At 44.0% G+C, this 22,503-nt stretch overlaps 1 protein-coding gene across 3 annotated transcripts in view; it reads right to left on the bottom strand.

Annotated features, from left to right (window-relative positions):
- The window catches only part of LOC121005091 (zinc finger protein 501-like), a 44,104-nt gene that overhangs the window by 1,069 nt on the left and 20,532 nt on the right, over nucleotides 1–22,503 (bottom strand). For all 3 annotated transcript variants that reach the window (XM_040437631.1, XM_040437632.1, XM_040437633.1), the window contains 4 exons: nucleotides 22,432–22,501; nucleotides 22,226–22,320; nucleotides 6,531–6,639; nucleotides 6–918 (listed from right to left, as the gene is read on the bottom strand). In XM_040437631.1, the coding sequence (XP_040293565.1) occupies nucleotides 17–918; nucleotides 6,531–6,639; nucleotides 22,226–22,320; nucleotides 22,432–22,501 (1,176 nt within the window). In that variant the 3' untranslated portion in view covers nucleotides 6–16. The remainder of the gene's footprint in view (nucleotides 1–5; nucleotides 919–6,530; nucleotides 6,640–22,225; nucleotides 22,321–22,431; nucleotides 22,502–22,503) is intronic.

The raw sequence follows: 22,503 nt of genomic DNA, 5'->3' as shown, positions 1-22,503 counted from the left end.
CAGCCAAAGAAACAACTCATGACTGTTGCAAGGCAAATAGTAATTTTAGGGGTGTGTGGACTTTCTGGTGTGTAACAAGAGTGGATTTTTGTGTAAAACACCTCCCACACTCTGAACATGCAAATGGTTTCTCCCCTCTGTGGATCCTCTGATGTATGACCAGAGTAGACTTCTGGGTGAAACTTTTTCCACATTCAGAACATGAAAATGGTTTCTCCCCTGTGTGGATTCTCTGATGGACCACAAGATCTGATTTCTGGGTGAAACATTTTCCGCAATCTGAGCATGAATATGGTTTCTCCCCTGTGTGGCTTCTTTGGTGCACAAGAAGAATGGACTTCTGAATAAATGATTTCCCACACTCTAAACATGAGAAGGGCTTTTCGTTACTGTGATTTCTCTGATGCTTTACGAGGTGGGACCTCAGTGTGAAGACCTTCCCACAATCTTCACAGGAAAATTGTTGACCTTCTGTTTGTTTGAATTGTTTTATCACACAATCATCTTTCACTCCAAGATTTTTCTCTTGATTAAAGCTGGACAGCTGTTGGTCAACTGTGTGAATTTTCTGGTGTTCCACAAGTGTAGTTTTGCGTGTGAAACTTTTGTGACACTGAGAACATGAATACGGCTTCTCGCCTGTGTGAATTCTCTGGTGTCTTACTAAACTTGACTTCCGGGTAAAACGTTTATCACACAGAAAACAAGGAAATATTTTGTCACCTCTGTGGGTCGTAGTTTGTGTAACAATGCCCAAGTTATTGGGGAGCCATTCTCCATACATAGCGACATCTGATGAAAGTTCTTCACTGTGAAGCACTGATTGTATTTTTGGGCCACTTTCTGTTAAAGGATCTTCATTGATGCTGCCTTCCATGGCACAATCTTGAGATAAAACCATATGTGTGCTGTTGTGTCCTACAGTAAATAAAATATATTCATGCAAATGTGAAAGAAAACATGGTAGTTGTTAGTAGAAGATTAAGTGTCCAGACAGAGAGGCTAGGCATACATAAGGGAAACAATGAAGGCAATGTATCATTAAAAAGTCTAACTATTTAAATCAGGATTTTATTATAAAATAGTTTTTACAATTTTGGTGGTGTTTTCATTTGAGACTGTCCACACAAAAACACTGCAATATGCCAGCAATTTTCCACACTGCCCACTACAGCAGTCAGAGTAAGCAGCCACTTTCTTTTTTACAGGTAGGAAATGTATTTATCCAAAATGGCAGCCCCAAGGGAAGTTTACAAAAATACAAAACAGTGTGCCTAAACATTATAAAAAAAGTGGATGGTTATTTCTCACGGTAAAATCTCTTTCTCGTAGTCTTCACTGGGGACACAGGAAACATATGTATATTCTGCTGCCACTAGAAGGCTGACACTAAGTAAAAAAATGCTATCTGCTTCCATGTAGAATATATCCCGCCTTCTGAAACTGAGCTAATAGAAGACGCTATTCCAAAAAACAACAGATGTCAGAAACACCAAAGAACAGAAACTACAAAAAGACAACTCCTACAAGAAATTCTGAAAATGTGTGGGAAAGGATCAGCATCTGTCTCCTACTGACGCTAAGCTAAAAATGTATATGGTAGTTCAGTGCCTGTAGACTGGGGGTATGGTATGGTGAGGAGTAGGTAACTCTTCCTTACTGTCAGCTTTCTCATGGCAGCAGCCTATATCCAGGGTTCCTATGTCCCCAATGAAGCAACCAAGAAATATCAAACTATTTCTCTTCTACAGATTTAAAGGGAACCTGTCACCAGTTTTATGGTGTCCTAACTAAGGGCAACATAAATAAGTGACTGATTCTCTTAGCAAAATGCTGGGTCACTTTCTTTAATTGACCCAGTCAATCTGCCAACATCTTGTATTGAAAAGCTCCAGCTGATAATGATGAGTCATGAATATGTATGAGCTCCTGACTCTCCCTGCCTACCTGCTGCTGATTGACAGTTATTTTCCATATGAATCAGCAGTAGGTGGGCAGGGGAGTGGCTATAGCTCTGAATTTAAAAAAACGCTGGACTCAATGACATCACGCTGGACTCAAATCAGCTCATTAGCATGCGGCATGTGGCATCTTTGTGTGTATATTATGAGGTAACCATCTGTCACACCAGTAAGTGAATACATCTAAGGCACTTTTTAGAAGTTAATGATTGTATATAATTAGTTAGATTATAATCAAATATCCACATGACAGGTTCCGTTTAAGATTTGAGTTGCATGGAGCAAGTGTGACAGTGGTGGATGCTGAAAGTGACCGCTCCCTGCTGTAGTAGATTGTGGCCCCTCATTCAGGTAGCAATAAAAATAAATAAAAAAAACAGACTTCTTCCCCTTTTATCTTGACTGACAAGTCCAGATACAGAGCCAAGACTGATGATTTAAAGGAAAGCTGGACCTGGAAGGGATCACTGACCAAAAGTCAGCACCTTTCTTGCTTGCAAAGCCCAGTGGACACTTGCCAGTATGGCACAAGAGAGGATAAAAAAATAAATTTTTCAAAGTAGTGAAACATAATAGAAACTATGGGGGTCTGGCACAGATTACGGTGCTCAATCTGCAGCTTTTCCCGCTCACCCCAGGTCTAAAAAAGTGGGCGTGGTGTGGGCAGGGAAAGGAACAGGTCGGTAGGGCTGTCTCATTCATCCTTTTCTAGGCCTGTTTTAGGAACAGGCGTAGAAAGCTGGCTTACATTTAGACTGGCGCTGGATACGCCAGTCTGGATATGATCGATCCACCTCCAGCTATAGGGGATATTAAGATCAGCGTCTAAAATGCCGGTCTTAATAAATGACTATATATATATACAGTACAGACCAAAAGTTTGGACACACCTTCTCATTCAAAGAGTTTTCTTTATTTTCATGACTATGAAGGCATCAAAATTATGAATTAACACATGTGGAATTATATACATAACAAACAAGTGTGAAACAACTGAAAATATGTAATATTCTAGGTTCTTCAAAGTAGCCACCTTTTGCTTTGATTACTGCTTTGCACACTCTTGGCATTCTCTTGATGAGCTTCAAGAGGTAGTCCCCTGAAATGGTCTTCCAACAATCTTGAAGGAGTTCCCAGAGATGCTTAGCACTTGTTGGCCCTTTTGCCTTCACTCACCCAGCTCATCCCAAACCATCTCGATTGGGTTCAGGTCCGGTGACTGTGGAGGCCAGGTCATCTGGCGCAGCACCCCATCACTCTCCTTCATGGTCAAATAGCCCTTACTTTCAAAGTTTTCCCAATTTTTCAGCTAACTGACTGACCTTCATTTCTTAAAGTAATGATGGCCACTCGTTTTCCTTTACTTAGCTGCTTTTTTCTTGCCATAATACAAATTCTAACAGTCTATTCAGTAGGACTATCAGCTGTGTATCCACCTGACTTCTCCTCAACGCAACTGATGGTCCCAACCCCATTTATAAGGCAAGAAATCCCACTTATTAAACCTGACAGGGCACACCTGTGAAGTGATAACCATTTCAGGGGACTACCTCTTGAAGCTCATCAAGAGAATTCCAAGAGTGTGCAAAGCAGTAATCAAAGCAAAATGAGGCTACTTTGAAGAACCTAGAATATGACATATTTTCAGTTGTTTCACACTTGTTTGTTATGTATATAATTCCACATGTGTTAATTCATAGTTTTGATGCCTTCAGTGTGAATCTGCAATTTTCATAGTCATGAAAATAAAGAAAACTCTTTGAATGAGAAGGTGTGTCCAAACTTTTGGTCTGTACTGTATATACACTCACCTAAAGAATTATTAGGAACACCATACTAATACGGTGTTGGACCCCCTTTTGCCTTCAGAACTGCCTTAATTCTACGTGGCATTGATTCAACAAGGTGCTGATAGCATTCTTTAGAAATGTTGGCCCATATTGATAGGATATCATCTTGCAGTTGATGGAGATTTGAGGGATGCACATCCAGGGCACGAAGCTCCCGTTCCACCACATCCCAAAGATGCTCTATTCGGTTGAGATCTGGTGACTGTGGGGGCCATTTTAGTACAGTGAACTCATTGTCATGTTCAAGAAACCAATTTTAAATGATTTGAGCTTTGTGACATGGTGCATTATCCTGCTGGAAGTAGCCATCAGAGGATGGATACATGTTCTCATTCTGTTTACGCCAAATTCGGACTCTACCATTTGAATGTCTCAACAGAAATCGAGACTCATCAGACCAGGCAACATTTTTCCAGTCTTCAACAGTCAAATTTTGGTGAGCTCGTGCAAATTGTAGCCTCTTTTTCCTATTTGTAGTGGAGATGAGTGGTACCCGGTGGGGTCTTCTGCTGCTGTAGCCCATCCGCCTCAAGGTTGTGCGTGTTGTGGCTTCACAAATGCTTTGCTGCATACCTCGGTTGTAACGAATGGTTATTTCAGTCAACGTTGCTCTTGTATCAGCTTGAATCAGTCGGCCCATTCTCCTCTGACCTCTAGCATCCACAAGGCATTTTTGACCACAGGACTGCCGCATACTGGATGTTTTTCACTTTTCACACCATTCTTTGTAAACCCTAGACATGGTTGTGTGTGAAAATCCCAGTAACTGAGCAGATTATGAAATACTCAGACCGGCCCGTCTGGCACCAACAACCATGCCACGCTCAAAATTGCTTAAATCACCTTTCTTTCCCATTCTGACATTCAGTTTGGAGCTCAGGAGATTGTCTTGACCAGGACCACACCCCTAAATGCATTGAAGCAACTGCCATGTGATTGGTTGACTAGATAATTGCATTAATGAGAAATAGAACAGGTGTTCCTAATAATTCTTTAGGTGAGTGTATGTATATATATATATATATATATATATATACACGCACACACAGTATTTCTGTAATTGTACTTATCCACAGAATAACTGTCATGTCATTTTAGCACCCAGTGAATGCCACAATATCAAACCTAAAAAACCTTGGTGGAATTGTCTTTAATGATAGCTCCCACTCGCGAGCATAGTGGGCACGATAACTGCTGAGTTTCTGCTGTTTTACACAATAGAGGCCCAGGGCTAATGTCTGCAATCGGCAATAATGCAGATCGCAGCCATTTATCCCCTCAGATGCTGTGGTCAAATATAAAGAAAAGAAAACAACACGAAATAAAAAAAAAATAAAATAAGAAAAAAAACAATGCAGCAGTACTCTGCAAACCAAATAAAATACAATCATGCCACAGTAATAGAAAATATTCTGGTACTAATGCTACACTTATTTTGTACATTTGAGATTCTTGGCAAATACATTTTGTACAAAATTATTTGGGCCTGTCTGCCACACGTCAAGGCGATCTCTGTAAGACGGGAACCTAACACTAAATGCTACCTGTTATGTGCCATAACGGCCACCATAAAATTCAGGGAGTGCAGGTTCCACATGGATGCTGGGTCCACTCTGCTTTTTATCATTTTTGGTGGTCAAATATAGCCATGTGTTACCAGGACTAGTCTGCTTTCCCTGGCTGAGATCGAGGAAGGCGTCCCATACTAGTAATGAACTGAACCTGTGCAAGGCTTCCAGGCCAATTATTAATATATTGCAATGCAGGCCTGCATTCTTCATAGATATTCATTACAGGAATACAAGAGGCAATCTAATGATTGCATGTAATAGTCAACTAAGGTGACTTAAAAAAAAGTCAAAAAAAGTTTATAAAAAAAATACAAATATATAAAAATTCAAATCTCCCCCTTTCTCTAGAATAGAAAAATAAATAAACAAAAAAATGAAATATCATGGGCATCACCACATCCGAAAAAGCCTGTGCTATTAAAATATAAAAATATTCTTCCCATACAGCAAATAATGTGGCGTGAAAAAAAGAATCTAAATGGGCGAAACTACAGATGGTCTCACAAAAAAATTTGCACTCATACAGCTCCGTAGACATCCCTGGAAAACTGTTATGGGGGTCAGAATATGGCGATGTTTTTATTTTTTTCCCCAGTATTAAGATACAAAAAAAACTATTCATAAACGTATTCATACTGACTTGGAGAATAAAGGTAACTGGTCAGTTTTAACACATAGGGAATACCCCAAACAAAACCCATAAAACTGTAGCGGAAGAGTTTTCTTTTCACATTTTTTCCTATTCCACTCCCATTTTTACAGCTTCGTACTACATTGTATGTACTTCAGATTTTGAGGCCCCCCCCACTTTTCATTTTTCCGAGGGCAATATTTTGACTAAAATCAACCCTGCGTGTGACCTTTCTAACAATGCAGTTTTTTAGTAGCATGAAAAGTACTCACAAACACTCATTTAACCTAAATTCTGTTCAGAGATAAGGGCTTCATATTTAGCTGTCAGAGCAACTGTCTGACGGATTCTCTGCAAACATAAAGTAAGATAATCTTCAGACACATTGAAGCTGAAAGCTATAGAACAGAAACTGTTGAAAATGTTTAATAATTACTAAATGAAAAGATTTTTTTTTAGCCCGTTAAAAAAATGCCACATTGTGGGGATTATATCTTATTCAATGGCTATTACCTACCTTGGCTTATTTCTCTAGGAAACTCTTCCTTGCAAATGTGAATATCTCTTCCATACATTTCTTCATCTCCACATACATCTTCCACCTTAACTACAATAAGGTCATCTTCCTAAACAGTCATAAAAATACTGATGATTCAAGTATAAAAGACAACATATCTTAAGGACAGATCTTTAATAAACTCTCCATTTTTTTATTACAAAGTGGCTGCCTATCACATGTATAAAAATCTATGGAAATAAAGACCCCAAAAATATTATTGACATTCGCACAGATTTGCTGCTTGTTAAAGTTCTTGATTTGAGCTCCTGACACTTTGTATTACCATGCCTACTACTTTACAAATATGTAAATATGTCAGAAATTTAAGAAATCTTTAAGACATTATTATTGTCTTACAAACGTGTTTTTGGGGAGGGTGGTGCCTTGAAACCCCTTTTAACCACCTCAGCCCCCTTAGCTTAAACACTCTTAATGACCAGGCCACTTTTTACACTTCTGACCTACACTACTTTGACCGTTTATTGCTCGGTCATGCAACTTACCACCCAAATGAATTTTACCTCCTTTTCTTCTCACTAATAGAGCTTTCATTTGGTGGTATTTCATTGCTGCTGACATTTTTACTTTTTTTGTTATTAATTGAAATTTACCGATTTTTTTGCAAAGAAAATTACATTTTTCACTTTCAGTTGTAAAATTTTGCAAAAAAAACGACATCCATATATAAATTTTTCTCTAAATTTATTGTTCTACATGTCTTTAATAAAAAAAAAAATGTTTGGGTAAAAAGAAATGGTTTGGGTAAAAGTTATAGCGTTTACAAACTATGGTACAAAAATGTGATTTTCCTCTTTTTGAAGCAGCTCTGACTTTCTGAGCACCTGTCATGTTTCCTGAGGTTCTACAATGGCCAGACAGTACAAACACCCCACAAATGACACCATTTCGGAAAGTAGACACCCTAAGGTATTCGCTGATGGGCATAGTGAGTTCATAGAACTTTTTATTTTTTTGTCACAAGTCAGCGGAAAATGATGATTATTATTATTTTTTTTTTTTCTTACAAAGTCTCATATTCCACTAACTTGTGACAAAAAATAAAAACTTCTATGAACTCACTATGCCCATCAGCGAATACCTTGGGGTGTCTTCTTTCCAAAATGGGGTCACTTGTGGGGTCACTCTGAATGGAGCCTTACAGGGGGGTGATCAATGACAGGGGGGTGATCAATGACAGGGGGGTGATCAGGGAGTCTATATGGGGTGATCACCCCCTGTCATTGATCACCCCCCTATAAGGCTCCATTCAGATGTCCGTATGTGTTTTGCGGATCCGATCCATGTATCAGTGGATCCGTAAAAATCATACGGACATCTGAATGCAGCCTTACAGGGGGGTGATCAATGACAGGGGGGTGATCAATGACAGGGGGGTGATCAATGACAGGGGGGTGATCAGGGAGTCCATATGGGGTGATCACCCCCCTGTAAGGCTCCATTCAGATGTCCGTATGTGTTTTGCGGATCCGATCCATGTATCAGTGGATCCGTAAAAATCATACGGACATCTGAATGCAGCCTTACAGGGGGGTGATCAATGACAGGGGGGTGATCAGGGAGTCTATATGGGGTGATCAGGGGTGATCAGTGGTTCATAAGGGGTTAATAAGTGACAGGGGGGGTGTAGTGTAGTGTAGTGTAGTGGTGTTTGGTGCTACTTTACTGAGCTACCTGTGTCCTTTGGTGGTCGATCTAAACAAAAGGGACCACCAGAGGACCGGGTAGCAGGTATATTAGACGCTGTTATCATAACAGCGTCTAATATATCTGTTAGGGGTTAAAAAAAAATCACATCTCCAGCCTGCCAGCGAACGATCGCCGCTGGCAGGCTGGAGATACACTCGCTTACCTTCCGTTCCAGTGAACGCGCGCCTGTGTGCGCCTGTCTCGCGAGATGACGCGCCGGCGCGTCCAGGAGGAATGAATCAACCACCTTCCGGACGCATCTGTGCGTTAGGCGGTCCGGAGGTGGTTAAGTCAAGAAACCGTTCAGATCAGTTTATTCCCTTGTCTAGGGTACCCAAAAGGAGCAGTCCACAACTACGTCATATATGTGTTTAAATTGTAACTGTCATGATTGTAATTTTTTTGCTAATGTGTAGGGACAGAGATAGGGAACATTTTTCTAATATAGTTTATTTAGAGATTGTTTACATTTATAATAGAAAACATGGCTACAAATGTCCCTTAGCAGCACTCTCTTAAGCGCTCTTTCTAATACGGTATAGTGCAGCACTGACTGTGAAGACGGGCTGGGAGCTGCTGGGCGCCTGCCCTCACTGCCCCCTCATATAGTGGACAATAAACAAATATCTGTTGATTAAATCTATATTTATTTCCCTTGCTCTCTCACTGATCAATGTAGCTAGTGCTGTCAGTGAGTGCTTCTGCTATATTCCCGGCAGGCTGAGTAACTAATCAGCCGCCGGGAGATATGTGTCAGTCAGCAGTAAGCGCTTGCTATTGTCAATGCAGGAAGGGAGGGATAAGCGGTTCTACTGTATATAGGGATAGTCAGAGTTTCAATAACTACAACTACTCCCAAAAAAGGGTACCACACAGACAGGGGCATACATACAAATCACTGAGCCTCATAGCAAGAATCTGAATTGGGCCCCCATGCCCTATTCACAGTCAATTCCACTATCCATTTCTAGCCCCTCTACTTGCTCCATGAACTGTGCTTGCTGCTGCATGTTATATAGTGTGCCATCAGGGCCAGTTTGGGAGTACAAAAAGCCCTGGCACACAAACCCCACCTGCCACATTGCATAAAAATAATAGTGTAATGCACACTGAGGAGGTGAATTTTGCATTACTTGGTCATGCCACTATGTAAACCATTAATACAAGAAAGGAAATAAAAGTGGAACACAAAAATGTCTAATCACATAGTTGGGGACATTACCCTCCCCAGCAGCAATACATACATGATAAAGCTCAACATACTGTACCTCCTACCATAGATTTAACTCAATATCTCCCCAACTAGCCTATGTGACAAACTCCTTTCAGAGCTGTTTGTATTGAGCAGTTCAGTATTGGGAAGGTGAGAGTTCAGTATTGGGGAGGCGTTACAGTGGAATAACCTTGTCAATTGGGCTAAAGGCAGAATTTAAAGGGGTTTTTACAGTTTGCAGCAACATCCTTTAGAAGATAGCTGTGATTTTGTAATGTATGTCTTTTAACTTTATTACTCTTATTTTCCATTTTGCGTTGTCCATGTCCTTGCAGCTATTTTTATCTGTGATGTTATTATGTCCTTGGGCATGTCAAAGCCTCAACAGAAGCAGTGATAGTAAAGTGTCTATGTACCTAGCTGGGTGGGAGGAGCTATATACTAGCTGGGCACTTTTTGGAGGTTTCCACTATAGGGGTACCTCAGGGTCTCTTCAAATATGAAACGGTGCCCAAAAACCATCCCTGCAAAATCTGCCCTCCAAAAACCATATGGCACTCCTTCCTTTCAGACCCCTTTCATGTGCCTATAGAACAGTTTATGAACACATATGGGGTGTTTATGTATATTGCAGAATCAGGGTAATAAATATTGAGGTTTGTTTTGCTGATAATCACTTGCTGTGTTACAGGAAAAAAATTGATTAATAGAAAATATGCCCAAAAATTTAATTTTGATATTTTATCTCTATCTTTAATTCTTGTGGAACACCCCAAGGGTTAACAAAGTTTGTGACATCAGTTTTGAATGATTTGAGTAGGTGTACTTCATTTATGGAATATTCTATTACGTAAGCCCCTCCAAATCACTTTATAACTGAAATGGTGCTTAACCCCTATTTCACCTTAAGGACTTGGCACTTTAAGTGCTGATAACTTTAAAACCCTTATACTTACCCAGGCCGTTCTGAGATAGAAGGAGGGAAAGCCATATGGGTTTTGGAAGGCAGATTTTGCTGGACTGGTTTTGTTTATACCATGTCCCATTTCAAGCCCCCCGTTGCACCCCTAGAATAGAAATTCCAAAAAAGTGACTCCATCTAAGAAAGTACACCCCTCAAGGTATTCAAAACTGGGTTTACAAACTTTTTTTTAACCCTTTAGGTGTTCCACAAGAGTTAATGGCAGATGGAGAAACTATTTTGAAATTTCTATTTTTTGGAAAATTTTCCATTTTAACCAGTAATAAAGTAAGGCTTAACTGCCAAAGAAAACTCAATATGGGTTGCCCTGATTCTGTAGTTTGCAAAAACACCCCATATGTGGTCCTAAACTACTGTTTGGCCAAATGGGAGGACATAGAAAGAGGGGAACGCCATATGGGTTTTGGAAGGCAGATTTTGCAGGACTGGTTTTGTTTATACCATGTCCCATTTCAAGCCCCCCGTTGCACCCCTAGAATAGAAATTCCAAAAAAGTGACTCCATCTAAGGAAGTGCACCCCTCAAGGTATTCAAAACTGGGTTTACAAACTTTTTTTAACCCTTTAGGTGTTCCACAAGAGTTAATGGCAGATGGAGAAACAATTTTAGAATTTCAAATCTTTGGGGGAAAATTTTCCATTTTAACCCTTACTTTATTACTGGAAAAAATGGGTTAACAGCGAAACCAAACTCAGTATGGGTTGCCCTGATTCTGTAGTTTGCAGAAACACCCCATATGTGGTCGTAAACTACTATTTGGCTAAACGGCAGGACATAGAAGAAGGGGAACGCCATATGGTTTTTGGAAGGCAGATTTTGCTTGACTGGTTTAGGCCTCCTGCACACGAACGTATTTTTTTGCGGTCCTCAAAAACGGGTCCCGTTTTTCCGTGATCCGTGACCGTTTTTTCGTCCGTGGGTCTTCCTTGATTTTTGGAGGATCCACGGACATGAAAAAAAAAGTCGTTTTGGTGTCCGCCTGGCCGTGCGGAGCCAAACGGATCCGTCCTGAATTACAATACAAGTCAATGGGGACGGATCCGTTTGACGTTGACACAATATGGTGCCATTTCAAACGGATCCGTCCCCCATTGACTTTCAATGTAAAGTCAGGAGTCCCTTTTATACCATCGGATCGGAGTTTTCTCCAATCCGATGGTATATTTTAACTTGAAGCGTCCCCATCACCATGGGAACGCCCCTATGTTAGAATATACTGTCGGATATGAGTTAGATCGTGAAACCTCATTTCCGACAGTATATTCTAACACAGAGGCGTTCCCATGGTGATGGGGACGCTTCTAGTTAGAATATACTACAAACTGTGTACATGACTGCCCCCTGCTGCCTAGCAGCATCCGATCTCTTACAGGGGGCCGTGATCAGCACAATTAACCCCTCAAGTGCCGCACCTGAAGGGGTTAATTGTACTATCATATCCCCCTGTAAGAGATCAGGGCTGCCAGGCAGCAGGGGGCAGACCCCCCCCCCCTCCCCAGTTTGAATATCTATTGTAATAAATCGTTGGTGGCACAGTGTGCGCCCCCCCGCCCCCCCCCCCTTCCTCCCTCTATTGTAATAAATCGTTGGTGGCACAGTGTGCGCCCCCCATCGCCCCCCCCCCCTCCCTCTATAGCATTAACAACATTGGTGGCCAGTGTGCGGCCTCCCATCTCCCCCCCCCCCCCATCATTGGTGGCAGCGGGTCACTAGCAAAGATTCATACTTACCTGGGATCTGCGATGTTCGTGTCCGGCCGGGAGCTCCTCCTACTGGTAAGTGACAGTTCATTTAGCAATGCGCCGCACAGACCTGAGGCTGTCACTTACCAGTAGGTGGAGCTCCCGGCCGGACACGAACATCGCAGCAGCAGCCAGCAGCAGGTAAGTATGAATCTTCTACTATTGTACTATTGCTAAGTAACCATGGCAATCAGGACTGTAGTAGCGTCCCGGTTGCCATGGTTACCGATCGGAGCCCCAGCGATTAAACTGGGACTCCGATCGGAACTCCGCTGCCACCAATGATGATGGGGGGGGGGGGGGGGGAGATGGGAGGCCGCACACTGGCCACCAATGTTGTTAATGCTATAGAGGGAGGGGGGGGGCCGATGGGGGGCGCACACTGTGCCACCAACGAATTATTACAATAGAGGGAGGGAGGGGGGGCGCACACTGTGCCACCAACGAATAATTACAATAGAGGGGGGGGGGGGGCCGCACTGGCCATCAATGATATTCAAACTGGGGAGGGGGGGGGGGTCTGCCCCCTGCTGCCTGGCAGCCCTGATCTCTTACAGGGGGATATGATAGTACAATTAACCCTTTCAGGTGCCGCACCTGAAGGGGTTAATTGTGCTGATCACGGCCCCCTGTAAGAGATCGGGTGCTGCCAGGCAGCAGGGGGCAGTCTTGTACACAGTTTGTAGTGTATTCTAACTAGAAGCGTCCCCATCACCATGGGAACGCTTCTGTGTTAGAATATACTGTCGGTTCTGAGTTTTCACGAAGTGAAAACTCAGCTTTAAAAAAGCTTTATGCAGACGGATCTTCGGATCCGTCTGTATAAAAAGTAACCTACGGCCACGGATCACGGACACGGATGCCAATCTTGTGTGCATCCGTGTTCTTTCACGGACCCATTGACTTGAATGGGTCCGTGAACCGTTGGCCGTGAAAAAAATAGGACAGGTCATATTTTTTTCACGGCCATTAAACACGGATCACGGATGCGGCTGCAAAACGGTGCATTTTCCGTTTTTTCCACGGACCCATTGAAAGTCAATGGGTCCGCGAAAAAAAACGGAAAACGGCACAACGGCCACGGGTGCACACAACGGTCGTGTGCAGGAGGCCTTATTTACATCATGTACCCTTTCAAGCCCCCTGATGCACCCCTAGAGTCAAAACTCCATAAAAGTGACCCCATCTAGGAAACTACGGGATAAGGTGGTTGTTGTTTTGGGACTATTTTAGGGTAAATATGATTTTTGGTTGCTCTATATTACACTTTTTTGAGGCAAGGTAACAAAAAATTTAAATTCTAAAATTGTTTCTACATTCGCTATTTAGTTTTATGGAACACCTAAAGGGTTAACAAAGTTTGTAAAGTAACTTTTGAATACCTTGAGGGGTGTCGTTTTTTAGATGGGGTCACTTTTTTGGAGTTTCTAGTCTAGGCTACATCAGGGGGGGCTTCTAATGGGACATGGTGTAAATAAACCAGTCCATCAAAATCTGCTGTCTAGAAACCATATGGCGTTCCCTTCGTTCTATGCCCTGCGGCTATATAGCCATTTACGACCACATATGGGGTGTTTCTGCAAACTACAGAATCAGGGCAATAAATATTTAGTTTTGTTTGGCTGTTACCCCTTGCTTTATTACTGGAAAAAAATTATTCAAATAGAAATTTTGCCCAAAAATTGCTGTTTTGGCACCGTTTTTATTTTAGATTTTTAACGCTGTTCATCCGAGGGGTTTGGTCAAATGTTATTTTTATAGGGCAGATTCTTCCGGACGCGGCGATACCTAATATGTCTACATTTTTACATTTATTTAGATTTTTCATTATATTATCATTTTAGGAACAAAAAATAATAATTTTTGTATCTCCATAGCCTGGGAGCTACAGTTTTTTTTTTTTGTTGGGCGACTATCTAATGTAGGGGCTCATTTTTTGCGGGATGAGATGGCGGTTTTATTGGCACTAATTGGGGGTGCATATGACATTTTGATAGCTCGCTATTACACTTTTTGTGATGTTAGGTGACAAAAAATGGCTTTTTAAAAAAAAAATATATATATATTTTTAACGCTGTTCATCCGGGGGGGGGGGTTACATGTTCTTTTTATAGAGAAGATTTTTACGGACGCAGCGATGCCCAATATGTATGGCTCTCAGACTTTGGAGACACTAAGCAGGCATCCTCAAACTGCGGCTGTCATGCCCCGCCCTGACTATGTGCGGAGGTCGGCCAGATTAGCAGCACAAGTTTAGTGTTTTGTTTTGGAGCCATGCTGGATCCGCCTCCCATCAGGTGCACTGGGTGGGGTCATTAGTTTAAATAGCACTCCAGCCCAGTGCTCTGAGCGGATTATAGGAATCACTTTGGTCTTGGAAGCTAGGAAGGAAGGTTGGATGTTCCAGCTCAGAAAGATAAGTGTGGTTTCTAGTTTGATTGTTTTGTGTCATCTCTCCCATCCAGGTTCTGTGCGAGCATGCTGCTCCTATTTCCCCTCTTCACCATCTCAGGGAATTTAGCCCAGGCACGGGGACACATCATACCTACCACTAAGGTCTGCATGTGGGCTGAGCAGTGCAGGGAGAGAGGTCAGGGATTAGCTAGGAGGTGACCCTTTCCCTGCCTCTCGCCTAGAGCCTGGTTGGTGGTTCATCTGTTAGTCTGAGTGCACGTCCACTGTGACATTATAATCCGCCTAAAACTTTGACTGTCATTACTCAGCGGTTTTGTGATGACGGCAATTGAAGCATTAGTTGACCGCATGCAGGGGCTATCCCTAGAGGTTGCGGAGCTGCGTGGTTCGGTCGCACGGTGTCAGAGTGCTCTGGCATCAGGAGGAGGTCAAGTTTGTGTGGAGCCTAAAGTGGCTCTTCCTGATCGATTTTCAGGGGGTACGGATGACTCTGTCCGTTTTAGAGAGTCCTGCAAATTGTACTTTCGGCTGCGTCCATCGTCGTCAGGTGATGAGAGTCTGAGGATATGTATAATTATTTCTCTGCTTAAAGGGGACGCGCAATCCTGGGCCTTTTCTCTGCCGCCTGGTTCTCGGGCGCTCCGGTCGGTGGAGGAATTTTTTAAGGCTCTGGCATTAATCTACGATGATCCAGATCGGGTCTCGATGGCAGAGTCGCGATTACGTAATTTGTTTCATGGGGAACATACTGCAGAGGCTTACTGTGTGAAATTTAGGAGATGGGCTATTGAATCAGAGTGGAATGATCCCGCGTTACGTAGCCAGTTTTGTCAGGGGTTATCTGAAAGATTGAAGGATGCCCTTGCTTTTCATGAATACCCAGACTCTTTGGAGAACGCCATGTCTGTAGCAGTACGGCTAGACAGACGTATCAGAGAGAGGTATAGGGCTCCCCCTGCGCAAGGTATCCCTTCTGTGAGTGGTTTCATCTCTACTGCCTCCCCGGGTGATGTTACAGGTAACGCGGGGGTAGCGGAGGAACCCATGCAATTGGGTCAGATTTCTTGCCATTCTGATAGTAGAGACTTTAGGAAATTGCACAAACTATGTTACTATTGTGGAAAGAGTGGTCATTTTGTTTTTGCTTGTCCTTATGTTAAACCGCAGGTGGTAGAGAAAAAGAAAAAAAAAACTTCCCTGACACTTGGTGGCATGAATGGTGTGGTGGAGCAGGCAGGTATGCAAGCTCCCTGCAGTTCCCGTTTTCTCCTTCCAGCTATGGTGGCGCTGGAGTCGAGAAATGTTTTTGTTGAGGTGTTCCTTGATTGTGGTGCTGGGGTAAACCTAATTGATTTTCTTTTCCTTCAAAATCTAGGACTAAGTACTTGCACTTTAGAGAACGAGATTCGTGTTTTTGCAATTGATTCTTCCCCTCTTTCTCAAAGGAGCCTTACTCACATTGTTCATGGTATTCACTTAAGGGTGGGTGATTCACATCTTGAAATTATTTCTTGTTTTGTCTTGAAGGATTTGCCAGCTCCTATAGTTTTGGGGTTACCATGGTTGACTAAACATAACTCAATTATAGACTGGCAAGCGAGACAAATCATCGGTTGGAGTGAGTTTTGTTCGGATAATTGTTTTGGCACATCTATCTCTGGTGTGTCTATTACGGCTTTACCTCAATATCTCTCCGATTTTGCGGATGTCTTTTCAGAGGGTGGGGCTCAGGAATTGCCCCCTCATCATGACTAAGATTGTCGAGTTAATCTCATCCCAGGGGCTAAGTTGCCAAAGTCTCGGCTTTACAACCTTTCTCAACCCTAAAGAGAGGTCATGCGAAAGTATATCGCCGAGAGTTTGGCAAAAGGTCATATTAGACCATCTAAGTCTCCAGTGGCAGTGGGTTTGTTCTTTGTGAAGAAAAAGGATGGATCACTCAGACCGTGTTTGGATTTCCGGGAATTGAACCGTATTACAGTCCGGGATCCATATCCCTTGCCCTTGATCTCTGATCTTTTTAATCAGATTGTGGGAGCCAAGGTGTTCTCCAAGTTGGATTTGAGAGGGGCCTACAATCTGATCAGAATCAAGGAGGGGGATGAGTGGAAAACGGCCTTCAATACGCATGAGGGACATTTTGAGAACCTGGTTATGCCTTTTGGGTTGACGAACGCGCCAGCAGTGTTCCAGCGATTGGTCAATGACATTTTTCATCATTTGGTGGGGAGGTTCATAGTAGTTTACCTGGATGATATTTTAATTTATTCTCCTGATCTGAAGACCCATCAGGATCATGTGAGACAGGTTTTGACGATCCTTCGGGAGAATAAATTATATGCTAAATTGGAGAAATGTTTGTTTACGGTGCAAGAGCTTCCGTTCTTGGGATACTTGCTTTCTGATTCTGGTTTTCGTATGGACCCCGAGAAGGTCCGGGCGGTTCTGGAATGGGACCGACCAGAGAATCAGAAAGCCTTGATGCAGTTCTTGGGGTTTACGAATTATTATAGAAAATTTATTTCGAACTACTCTACCCTAGTAAAACCTCTTACTGATATGACCAAGAAGGGCGCCGACGTCTCTGTCTGGTCGGATGAGGAATTGCAGGCCTTTTCGGCTATTAAGGAGCGTTTCGCGTCTGCTCCCATTCTGGTGCAGCCGGATGTGTGTCAGCCATTTGTAGTGGAGGCTGATGCATCAGAGGTGGGAGTTGGTGCGGTGTTGTCACAGGGTTCATCCCCTGGCAAATGGATACCGTGTGCCTTTTTCTCCAAGAAGCTCTCGGTCGCCGAGAGGAATTATGATGTTGGAGATAGAGAGTTGTTGGCTATCAAGTTGGCCTTTGAGGAATGGCGTCACTGGTTGGAGGGGGCGTCTCACCCTGTTACGGTATATACAGACCATAAGAATTTGGCTTACCTGCAATCTGGCAAGCGTCTGAATCCTAGGCAGGCCAGATGGTCACTGTTTTTTTACGAGGTTCAATTTTGTGGTTACCTTTCGCCCAGGTGTCAAGAACGTCAAGGCAGATGCCTTGTCTCGCAGCTTTCCTGGGGGAGGTGATTCAGAGGATACTGCGCCGATTTTAGTGGATGGGGTGGTGGTCTCTGCTCTATACCCTGAATTGGAGATGGAGGTGTTGGGAGCCCAGGAGGGGGATCCTGGTTCTTGTCCCCCAGAGAGGTTGTTTGTTCCTGAGGGCCTGCGATACAAGGTCTTCAAGGAACATCACGATACTGTCCTTGCTGGACATCCTGGTGGTAAGTCCACCTGTGATCTGGTGTCCCGGAGGTTCTGGTGGCCAGGGTTACGTAAGAGCATTGAGAATTACGTGACAGCCTGTGAAACCTGCGCTCGGTCAAAGGTTGCTCATAGTCGACTGGCTGGTTCACTTCTTCCATTGTCTATTCCATCTCGTCCTTGGACGCATTTGTCTATGGACTTTATTACGGATCTGCCGAGTTCCTCCGGGAGAACAGTGATTTTGGTGGTAGTTGACCGTTTCAGTAAAATGGCTCACTTTATATCGCTAACTAGTCTGCCTAACGCTAAGACTCTTGCGCAGATTTTTGTGGATAATATTGTGAAATTGCATGGTATTCCTTCGGATGTGGTCTCTGATAGGGGCTCGCAGTTTGTCTCCAGATTTTGGAGGGCGTTCTGCTCTCGGCTTGGTATTCAACTTTCGTTCTCTTCGGCTTTTCATCCGCAGTCGAATGGTCAGACGGAGCGTACTAATCAAAACCTGGAGACCTACTTGAGGTGCTTTGTGGCTGAGAATCAGGAGGACTGGTCCTCATTCTTGTCCTTAGCAGAATTTGCGTTGAATAACCGTAGGCAGGAGTCCACGGGTAAGTCGCCATTTTTTGGCGCATACGGTTTCCATCCTCAGTTTGGTACCTTTTCTGGGACTGGTTCCTCTAGGATGCCTGAGCAGGAGAGATTCTCTTCTGCCTTATCCTCCATCTGGCGGAGGATTCAAGGGAATTTGGAGAAGATCGGTGAGAGGTATAAACGAATGGCTGACAAGAGACGTGTGACTGGTCCGGACCTGTGTGTGGGTGATCTGGTATGGTTGTCCACTAAGAATATCAAGTTGAGGGTGCCATCTTGGAAACTGGGTCCAAGATTTATTGGTCCGTATAAAATTTCTGCGGTGATCAATCCTGTAGCGTTTCGGCTGGATCTTCCGCAGACTTGGAGGATCCATGATGTGTTCCACAGGTCATTATTAAAAAAAATACGTGGAACCGGTGGAACCATCGCCATTGCCTCCTCCTCCTCTTCTAGTCGAGGGAAACTTGGAGTTTGAGATCTCCAGGATTCTCGACTCTAGAATTCTTCGGGGTTCCCTTCAGTACCTGGTGCACTGGAGGGGATACGGCCCTGAGGAGAGGACGTGGGTTCCGGCTCTAGATGTCAACACCAGTCGACTGGTGGGGGCTTTTCATAGGTCCCACCCGGATAAGGTTGGTCCGGGGTGTCCGGAGGTCACCCGTAGAAGGGGGGTACTGTCATGCCCCAGCCTGACTATGTGCGGAGGTCGGCCAGAATAGCAGCACGAGTTTAGTGTTTTGTTTTGGAGCCGTGCTGGATCCGCCTCCCATCAGGTGCACTGGGTGGGGTCATTAGTTTAAATAGCACTCCAGCCCAGTGCTCTGAGCGGATTATAAGAATCACTTTGGTCTTGGAAGCTAGAAAGGAAGGTTGTCTGTTCCAGCTCAGAAAGATAAGTGTGGTTTCTAGTTTGATTGTTTTGTGTCATCTCTCCCATCCAGTTTCTGTGCGAGCAGGCTGCTCCTATTTCTCCTCTTCACCATCTCAGGGAATTTAGGGTGTTTCAGCCCAGGCACAGGGACACATCATACCTACCACTAAGGTCTGCATGTGGGCTGAGCAGTGCAGGGAGAGAGGTCAGGGATTAGCTAGGAGGTGACCCTTCCCCCTGCCTCTCGCCTAGAGTCTGGTTGGTGGTTCATCTGTTAGTTCGAGTGCACGTCCACCGTGACAGCGGCCCTCCAGATGTTGTAAAACTACAATTCCCACCATGCCCTGCTGATGGCTGTAGGTTGTCTGGGCATTCTGGGAGTTATAGTTTTACAACATCTGGAGGGCCGCAGTTTGAGGATGCCTGCACTAAAACTAATATTTTTGGGGGAAAAAAATGGTTCCGTGTCTCCAAAGTCTGAGAGCCATAGTTTTTTATGTTCTCTAGGGGACTGTTGGGGATTATAAAAATTTAGTACTCCATGGAAGTGTGATACTCCCTGAAGCAATCGATAACACAGAGGCCCGGATGATCGGGGCAAGTGTCACATTGAGTGGTGGTGTCCTTCCGTATCCCCCTCTTGTGACACACTCTGCATCTTTTTTGGGTTCGTCCCTTCTTTCCAGTATGGGGGACCACACCTGGAAAATGTTGGCCAGGGACGATCCGGGTGCCTCCAATTCCCGAGGTACTACGGCCTGCTCTTTCCCGGTCTGAAAAAATCAGGTCCTTGAGGACTGCCTCATAGAATTGGAGAAATGTCCCTGTGCTGCCAGCGCTTCGGGATAGTAGAAAAGAGTTCTACAAGGCAACCTGTACCAAGTAGACCGCAACTTTTTTGTACCATGCCCGGGTTTTGCGCATGGCATTATATAGCTTGAGGGCTTGATCAGAGAGATCAACTCTTCCCATATACCGATTGTAGTCGACGATACAATCGGGCTTGAGGACCGTTGCCGCGGTACCTCGCACAGAGACGGGGGTGGTGCTGTTACCGTGGATTGTGGACAGTACAAGGACATCCCTCTTGTCCTTATACCTGACCAGCAACAGGTTTCCACTAGTAAGGGCACGGGTCTCACCCCTGGGGATAGGTACCTGGAGGGGGTGGGCAGGGAGGCTGCGCTGATTTTTCCGCACGGTCCCACATGCGAACGTGGATCTGGCGGCAAGTGACCTGAACAAGGGAATGCTAGTATAAAAGTTATCCATGTACAAGTGGTAACCCTTATCTAGCAGTGGGTACATAAGATCCCACACGAGTTTCTGGCTAACACCCAGAGTGGGGGGACATTCTAGGGGTGAAATACTCGGCCCTCGTACACACGAAATTTGTAAGTGTACCCTGAGGTACTCTCACAAATTTTGTACAGCTTCACGCCATACCTCGCCCGCTTAGTGGGAATGTATTGGCGGAAACTGAGTCTCCCCTTGAACGCAACGAGAGATTCATCAACCGCGACCTCCCTTCCAGGTACGTAGGCCTGCGCAAATTTGGCCTCAAAGTGATCGATGACCGGCCGTATCTTATACAAACGGTCATGGGCAGGATCACCTCGGGGGGGGGGACATGCTGCATTATCTGAATAACCGGGGACGTGTCATGACCATACTGTAGAGTGGGGTCTGGTAGAGGACGTCCCCACTCCAGTATTGCCTGAAATTGGTGGAGGAGGGGGGGGGGGCAAGTGGCAAGGGGGGTCTAGGGTCTCAAAGCTAGAAAAGAAAAAGTTTAGATAAAGTGCTTTTTTTTTCGTAACTAACTTTTCCCTTCTATCCCTGCCTAACGATGCCTCTCCCTCACTGACCCTAACCTACCTGGAGGGTGATGGGTGCAGGAGGGTGATGGGTGCCGATGGGGGGGATCGCAGGAGCCTGGTGAGGACGGTGCTGCAGGGTGCAGGTGCTGAACAGGAAGAGGAGGGGAGAGAGGAGCGCTGGAAGTTTAAATCTCGCGCCTCTCTCCCTGCACCAATCAGCACCCTGGACAGCAGCATTCAGCACAACGGCCAGCACCGCCTCTCCCAAATGTCCGTACTGTGATTGGTGGTGTGTAATCACACCACCGATCACAGTCTTTTTCCGCTTCATCGGGTCACCGGAGACCCGAATGGACCGGAAACGCAGCAGACCGCAGGTCTGAATTGACCTGCGGTTTTCTGCGATCGCCGATACTGTGACAGGATGCCCGCGATACGGCATTGTGACAGGATGCCCGCTGAATGATTTCCGATTAACCCCCACGGCGCCGCAATCGCATTTTAAACTCATGACGTACCGGTACGTCATGGGTCCTTAAGGACTCGGGAAACATGCCGTACTGGTAGGTCATGCGTCCCTAAGGGGTTAAAAAAATTGGTTTTGGAAATGTTCTTGAAAATTTTTAAAATTGCTTCCTAAAAACTAAAGTTACATTTACAAAATGATGCCAACACAAAGTAGACATATGGGGAATGTTGATTGATAACTACTTTTGAAGTATTACTATCTGTCTTAAAAGTAGAGAAATTCAAATTTTAAAAAATTTCATTTTTCCAAATGTTTTGCTAATTATTATAATTTTTTTTTTATAAATAAAGGCTAAAATATTGACCCAAATTTACATGAAGTACAATGTGTCAAAAGAAAACAATCTCAGAATCGGTTAGATAAGTAACACAGTTATTACCACATAGTGACACATGTCAGATTTGCAAATAGGCTTGGGGAGGAAGGTGAAAACTGGCCCGGGTAAAAGGGTTTAATAACGTATGCAGTTTGTATTGGGAAATCTGGTGACAATTACTGATTAACAAAAACGTATTTTAGCATATCATCCTATACCTCATTTCGTGAAACACCATGACTTTCTTTTGTGCAATCCTGCGAATAGGGGGAACTAAGATATCTGTCTGAAATATTTCCATTACTGGATCCATCTGTATGAAAAACATAAAGCCTAGTTAATATGCGTCAAGAACAGATCATGGTTGTATCAAAGTGACCCTCTAAACTGTTCCCTCATTAACAGTCAGTCATTTTCCTCTCACCTAGTGATTTTAGGTTTCGTACCTTCTTCCTCAGCACTTTTTGGTTCAAATCTTTTTCTTCTTCAATATCCT

Source organism: Bufo bufo, chromosome 6 (assembly GCF_905171765.1).
Source record: "Bufo bufo chromosome 6, aBufBuf1.1, whole genome shotgun sequence".
NCBI lineage: Eukaryota > Metazoa > Chordata > Amphibia > Anura > Bufonidae > Bufo > Bufo bufo.
Note: the sequence above shows the minus strand (reverse complement) of the source record. Positions and strands in the feature narration are given on the sequence as shown.